The sequence below is a fragment of the Phoenix dactylifera genome, chromosome 3 (assembly GCF_009389715.1).
Source record: "Phoenix dactylifera cultivar Barhee BC4 chromosome 3, palm_55x_up_171113_PBpolish2nd_filt_p, whole genome shotgun sequence".
Classification (NCBI taxonomy): Eukaryota; Viridiplantae; Streptophyta; class Magnoliopsida; order Arecales; family Arecaceae; genus Phoenix; species Phoenix dactylifera.
The window spans coordinates 20,855,057-20,862,734 of NC_052394.1; the positions used below are offsets into that span (position 1 = coordinate 20,855,057).

The following is a 7,678-nucleotide window of genomic DNA, read 5'->3' on the forward strand; positions in this document are numbered from 1 at the left end:
CATTTGCAGCGTTGTGGGGTTGGCCCAGTGCAGAAGAAAATCAAAATTTGTGGACTATTATAACAGTGATTGTTCTCTGCAATGATGATGAATATGTTCCTCCGAACATAGCTTAAATCATCATACGTGGCAACAGGCTTAAATCATGGCTAGAAACTATGGATTCTTGGCTCCATTCTGGCCTTTTGACTATTGAGCTTGTCACTGAAATGAATACGCACACATTTGGCTTGTTAACCGAATAAATATTGTAGGAGGGACTGGTGGGACGGGAATGATTGGCAGAGATGCTTCATCAGTAAAACCTGATGAGCATTGATGGATGAACGTAGGACCACCAGACCAACTTCTAAAGACCTAAGATTTCGCATGGCATTTCGTTTTCGATGAATAAAGTTGCATTTATTTAGGAATAAGAAAGGATGAAATAGGAATAGTTATAGCTTTCAGAATGACTATGCCATTTTTCACTTCTAGAATTTCTTTTATAACTCTCAGCTCACAGCCTTTTTGTCGAATAAAGGAAATTAAGGATGGGCATTAAGCGAGAACTTAAGGTCAGCCTACTCTTGAAAATATTTCTCAGTATAAGCTGCTTGACTAAAGTAGCTATCTGATCCTTTTTATATATTCCATTTCATGTGTTGCTTCTTTATTTTTGAAGAAAAAATTCTCACAAAAGAGGCAGCTAGAAACCAGACTTCGTAACATGTTTTGAAATACTTGTTGACCTTCCTTTCTTTTATCTTGTGAAAACACTTCCGTCAAACACTAATTTTGTCTTTAAAAATTGTAAAGTATTTCTTTTAATCAATCTCAAAAAGCTATTTAGATGGCAAAAAACTTATTTAAAATCTTATACTTGTCTAAAACTGGCCAAATGTTGCCTAAAAGTCATCTCCAAATTAGCATCCCAATACTTATACCAGAAACAAGCCAATCAATCTGTATACTACCTTGTGCAAGGCAATTGCCCGGATCTTGGTGTGCAAGATGAAGCCCATCCTCCCCAAACTTATCAGCTCAAAGCAGGAGACCTTTGAGGGGGGTTGGAGTATCACAGATAACACCCTTTTAGCTAAAGAGTTCATGTAAGATCTTCAGAGATCGGAATCTTATAGCTATCAAGAGTTCATGTTGCCTATAACTCTATGATGGGCAGGCTGACTCTGGTGAGATTTGTTCTTTGTTCCATGCCGGTCTATCTGATGTCTAACAACATCATGCCAAGAGCCTCTCTTATGAAGCTTGAGCAGCTGCTCCACAACTTTCTAAGGGGCACGCACGGAGGTGGGCACGGAGTGCACCTGGTTGCTTGAGATTGGATCTAAGAGCTGTTATAAGATGATAGACTTTGCATTCGGTTCTTGTTGATCAGAATAGAGGCCTTGAATGCTAGATATGCTGCAAGATTTTTGCTCGAGCCTGATACTCTCTAGAGTTGTGTGATGAGGGCTAAGTATGGGCCATGGACCTCAGTAGACAAGATTCAATTTGTGGCGAGCAACTCTTTTATCTAGATGGCGATTTGTGCACATACCCCAATGGTGATGGCCCACATAAGATGGTTGATCGTGAATGATCAGAGTGTGTCAGTTATGAGGGACACTTGCATGGGTGCTCTCTCTTTTCCTAAGACAATGGCTGACCATAATCAACATTGAGATGGCAGATAGTATGCGAGTCTGCGACCTATTCCTTGTCGAGAAGAGGAGGCAGAACATAAGCTTGGTTACATAGCTGTTTAGAGGGCATCTAGCTGAGAAAATGTGGTCCCTCATAGTCCCTAGGCATAATGCGCTCGACATGAGGGTTTGGAGATCTACCTGCAGCACGAGTGTGAGGGTCAGAGACCTCTATCACCTCCCTCTTTAGAAGAGAACCTACACAGAGGCATGGCAATGGATGAATCTGGAAACTCCGAGTTTATCCAAGGATTGCTCTATTTATCTAAAAGCTATCCTGAGGTCGCATTCCTACTGGGGGTGTTCTGATTAGAAGAGGTTTGAGCATTCCACTGACCTACCCCGACTGTGAGGTGGAGGAATCTGTTGACCACACTCTTTTCCAGTATGAGAGAGCAGCTCGAGTGTGGAGGCTAGCTAGCACCCCCCTAGAGGTGCTTCAATCGGCAACCCCTATTGACATCTTCTTGGACTACTTTCAGAGGAGCTCTACCAGGAAGCCATCTAGATCTGCTATCATTGTTGCTACTTATATCTCCTACCATATTTGGCCGGCCTGAAATACGTGGATATATGGGGAGAGCAACCAACCGCCAATATTCACATTAATAAGGGCTCTTGTACATGCCACTGAGATCTCCCACTTGTATATTGTTTGAGCATCTCTGTCAACTTTGGATATGCGGGACTCCTCCTCAACTCTTGCAGTGACTGGGATAGTGTTCATCTCTTGAGAGCCCTCATTTCCGAGCTTTCTCAAGGTAAACTTCAAACATTGTGTGTTGGATGATAGCACTAGAGACGGAGCAGAATTTATGATTAGAGACCCAAATTCTAGACTCATAGATGCAGATGAAAGTCTGACCTTCAACACCGTGGTTCCTAGGAGCGAAATTAAGAGCCGCTTAGACAGGCATCAGCTACGCTCGATGCACCCTGAGAGCCAGCTCCATTCTTATCGAGGGCGACTCTAATACTATGATTGCTTGGATCCAAAGGCAACCTAGGGATGTGGGTACACATCCCTTACTACAGAACATCTGAAGCCTAATGAAAAGGAGCACCTTCTCTATTGTGAGGCACATTTATTGAGAAGCCAATGGAGCTGCAAACTGAATGGCCTCCTTGAAACGACTTGCCTGCTTGCCACAAGGGCATTCCAAGTTATATTACTCTTTAATTTTTTTGGATATATTGATACTAGAACAGTATAAATTATCCATCTTGATAATAATAATACTAAGCAGCACGTTACCTTTATGCAAGAATCACAAATCTACTTGAAACTATTAGCATTACAAATACATTGGGACAGCTTGAGCTTTTGTGACCTAGTCATCGCCTTGGGAGTTTTATGATAGTGGGCACACATAAATTGCAGTACAACAAGGTAATATCATTGTAATATCTTTATCCAAAATTGAGAAATCGATTTAGATCATCACAAATGACGATATAGAAGTCACGGAAATCACACCGCAATCTTTGTCCAATTCGACTTTAAATCCTTGTCGCCAGTCTGTCCGATGGTTATCGGCCACGCACTGCAATATATAGCAACGTAGCTCCTCTACGATGAGTAGTCCAAAGGCTAAACCGTCGGTGCGTAACTCACGAACTCACGACCCGCCATTGTGGCATCTAATCCGCAGGTCTTCCTTTTTGTTTGCTTTTTCTAATTTTCTCAAGAGAATATAAGTCTAATGGGCTATTCCATTTTACCGGGCTGCACTCAGTCCATCACACTGCCTCAGACCTAAAGGTCAGGCACAAAATAGATTTGGTTCACCAAATCTACTAGGTACAACCATACAATGAAGTGCAATAAAAATATTTTTCTCCTGAACTCTTTTTTTAAATCTCTTCCGGCATCTTAGTTTCAGCCTCTTATTGTACATCATCAAACCACCACAACAATGATGCCAAACTAGTGAACTAAGCTATTTGATCAAGATTTATGGAGCACTGACTATCTAAACAATCAACAAATAGTATTTAATTATCTATGGATTTGTATTATCGCAAGTCAAAATGCTGTACAACTCTAGATAGCCGCCATGTCATCCATCTCAAAGGCAGACCATTATTCCTCATCGTGCAATTCCCTATGTTTGGCACCGAACACAACCATGATCGAATTCCTTGGATGAACCACAACCATCCATCTCCGAGACAGATAAATAATGGAGCAACTATCCTGTACAGCCTCCTCTGTAGCAACTATTCAGAACTGTACAACCCTCCTCGGTCATGGAAAACATGCTGCAAGTCCCGATCCCTTGTTGTCATACTTCCACCTTGTATTATTTCTAAAAGTTTGATGAGTCTAAAAGTCTGGAATAACTGCAAATGGATCAATATATAACACATTGCGATCAAAGCATGCCTTATTAAATTAGCACATGTTCAGCATAACAGAAGAGGGGGATGGTAGACACCAAAAAAAGAGAGAGAAAAGAACACATCAAGCTTTAAATAAGGAAAAGACCAGAAGGTTTCTTTCAGCGGATTTAATAGATGGCCACCAGTTCTGCCTCTCCTAACACACGTCCTTCAATTGAATCCAACAGCTTATCCTTCGTTACCTGCCACGAGCATAAGCAACAAGTCAAAAAGGGGGGTTTGAATTATGCAAACAACTAGCCAAAAATTGTAATTTTATGCTAAAAAAGTGTTGTTTGAATTAGGTTGTTCATTAAATTGTCTCAGGATAATTCTCCAAAGACTGGAACGCACACCATGGAATTGTTTTGTGACAATTCTCTAAATACCAATATTCTACCCATATAGTCTTAAGGATTTCCCAACTATAACCAATAAACTCTTTTTGTCTTTTCTCTCGTATGGATTCTTCTTCATCTTGGCCGCGAACGATTCATAAACTCAAGATCTAGAATAGCTGGGACAAAGATCTTTTTAATTATGTTATGATTTCTTCTTCCTCATTAATTCTTCTCTCTCTTCGGACCTAATAAGGCATACTGTCAGACGAGGAGTTGAAACGATTTTTTTTTCTTCTTTTTAATCACAATGCTCAAGTCATAGTATACAGTTCCAGTCAGATCTTCGACAAAATAATTAACACCTCTTTATTATAAAATTGCTCGAGTTTCATGCTTCCAGATCTGTGCACGTACCCATACCTCGCACAGTAAAAAAAATTACGCTACAAAGATTTCACTTCATAGGCACAGATTTTGATGCACATCAACGGACTAAAATGTCTTCAAAATGCAACTCCATCACAAAAGATTCATTAAAAAGAAGAAAAGGAAAATCTAACAGCGCATGCAAGGGTTGCCCGATGGATATATCATCATAATGACAAGTATTGTAAAAACTATTTGCAACTTATCCATGATGGGAAATAATTAATAAGCACAATCTATAACAGATGGTGGAACGGAAATAAATGGTAGATAAAAAAAAAAAAGCAACGTCCCAATTAAGTAACAATACTTGAGATGGTTCAACGCCCCGCCGTCCTAAGAGGACTTAAATAAATGGGAAGGTCTTTGGATTTAGAAATAGAGATAAACCTTGTTGCCGAGATGGACCAGGTCGTCGAGGGCATAGAGCTTGAACCGGAAATGGTGGCCGGCCGAGGGTGGCTTGGAACCACGCCACCCGGGGAGCTTGAAGTCGTTGGTGCCTTCCTTGATGCCGGCGTAGTCGCCGCCGACTTCCTCCTCCTTGCCGGAGAAGCCCTCAGGAAGGCCCTTCACGGAGGGAGGGATGTTGACCACCACCCAGTGGGTCCAAGGGACGATGGGGCCCGAGGGGTCGGGGGCGTCCACGTCCTCGACCACGAGGGCCAGAGATTTGGTCCCCTCCGGAACCCCGTACCACTCCACCGGCGGCGAGATGTCCTTCCGGGCGCCCTGGCCGTCGCGGGTGTACTTCCGGGGGAGCCGGCCCTCGTGGTCGATGCATGGGGAAACAAGCTTCAACGTATCTTGTGCCATTCTCAGCTTACTTTGCCTTCTCTTTCTTGGTAACGCAAAGAGAAGTCTTTGATGAGAATTTTTTGGGAGAGGTTTGAGGGTTTCTCCTTCCTTCCTCCTGTTCTGGAGGTCTCTAGCGTGGTGTTAGCGGGACACTTGGCGTTTGATGGTGGTGTTAGTGGGACACGTGGCGATGGGTCTTGGACATGTGTCGAACCTGCCGGGTTTGGGGTTGGAGGTGTTTTAGAGTTGAGCCGATCATGGGCCGGGGTGTAAAATTGAATATTTTTAGTGTCTAAGCCCAGCCCAGGATCAACTTTATGCTGGAGACGTTGGAAATTGTTATGTCGTGTCCTATCAGTCTTTTCCTTATTCACGCCAACTGGTCTCCCCCAACCTTTATATATATATATATATATATATATATATATATATATATATAAATATATATATATATATATATATATATATAGATAAGAATTATTTACAACTAAGATTATAGTGAGTTTGCACTAACCAATTTTCTTATTTACGTATCTGCTCGATGCGAGAATTGGGCATTGCCACTAGCAATATAGAAGAGTTAGTGAGAGTTAAATGGAGTTAGATCATGTGCACCATGTCAACATTTCTCGACCCAAAGGTAGGAAAAGCGTGACGGTCTATTAATTTGAAATAATTTATTAGTTTGGAAAGACTAATGATGAATTATTTTTTTCTTCTAAAAGGCTCTATAGGTAATTAGCTACGGAATAGGTAGCCTTATCCTAAATATTTATTCCTAGATTATCTGGTCGTTAAGGGTTTTACCAGCTTGATATGTTGTATCTTTACCGCAGAAATTATTAAGCTATAAAAGCACATTGTTATGTGATCCTCTTGCACCTTAGGGACTTCTCGTTGCACAAATCTTTGCAACTATTTTGTCTACGTTGTGTATTGTTTTGCATGGTGCGACTCATGCTTGGCTTAAGGTGCCACTATCGCTATGTACGGCGCAGTCACCAAACCTTAAAAATACACCAAATCATGTAGGTCTAGAGAAAACAGTCTTTAGTTCTGATCTGCTCCTCAACCTGGCATAGATTAACAAATTCAGTGAAATTACTCAAATATTACTTACTGTTATACTTTCTATAATTTCTCCTTAGCATTGGAGAGTCTAATTTTAGAGCCCAGCATCTATCAATGACGGCGATTGACCACCATACACATACAGACTTAATTCGTAATCTATTTGCATATATATGTTGACAATAACTTTTTAACTAAGCTGGTTGGCACTCTTATATTAAGAGCTTTTCCTTGTAGGAGGTTCAGGAATCTTCATCCAAATCCATGATTGAGAACCGTATAGGGAATAAATAGCATACTCCGCAAATCAACAAACATGAAGATAGAAATAAGCATATGTAAGCTTCATAAATAGGAGCCGTGCCCCATATTGCCCATCGCATAAAAGAGATTAGAAGAGATTATATCCCTTTTTATTCTTATCCCAAGGCATGCTTAGGCAACGGCCGGCAGCTTAAAGACCGAGCTAGCTTAGCGTGGCCCAGTTACAAATCCTTCATAATAAAATAGTATTGATGTACGACCTGCACTTGTACGTCACACAGCTCCCAGTTCCTTGGAATTAATGTGCTTCGAGCACTAGGGTATGGCGCATGGAACACTAGCATCTTGAGATAATTCGATCCAGGATTTACATCATGACATTCTTGTTCTATGATGAGAACAAATGTTCGATGACTTAAGATCTTTGAAAGGCCATTGTAATAATAAATAGGGCCATGGTTTGGCTTACTGACATCTTTGGTGCCTTAAATCGAATGCACATCCTTAGACACCGAGTTTTCACAAAAGAATTTTTCAACAAAAAAGAAAAGAAAAGAGATTTCTACAAGGGACAAATCTTTAATATCCAGATATGCAAAGGATCTATTCCAATATTTTGATTTTAACTACTTCATACTGTATTTCTGAAAAAGAAAAAAGAAACTTCTTTAGTTCTTTTACAGCGAATCACAGTTTTTTTATTTAATATCG

At 40.8% G+C, this 7,678-nt stretch overlaps 1 protein-coding gene across 1 annotated transcript; it reads right to left on the reverse strand.

Annotated features, from left to right (window-relative positions):
• Positions 1-4,009: 4,009 nt before the first annotated feature.
• On the reverse strand, positions 4,010-5,732 carry LOC103718152 (UPF0098 protein CPn_0877/CP_0992/CPj0877/CpB0906). Its single transcript, XM_008806839.3, has 2 exons — positions 5,225-5,732; positions 4,010-4,270 (listed from the first exon to the last, which is right to left on the reverse strand). Exons 1-2 carry the CDS (start codon positions 5,648-5,650, stop codon positions 4,196-4,198), a joined length of 501 nt encoding a protein of 166 aa, XP_008805061.1. The 5' UTR covers positions 5,651-5,732; the 3' UTR covers positions 4,010-4,195.
• Positions 5,733-7,678: the final 1,946 nt, after the last annotated feature.

What these genes read in the sequence shown, in the direction of transcription:
- LOC103718152 (XM_008806839.3), bottom strand. Translation starts at nt 5,650, where the DNA reads ATGGCACAAGATACGTTGAAGCTTGTTTCCCCATGCATCGACCACGAG. An exon ending in TGGTCCATCTCGGCAACAAG is followed by an intron (nt 4,271 to 5,224) that starts GTTTATCTCTAT and finishes TGCTCGTGGCAG; the next exon opens with GTAACGAAGGATAAGCTGTT.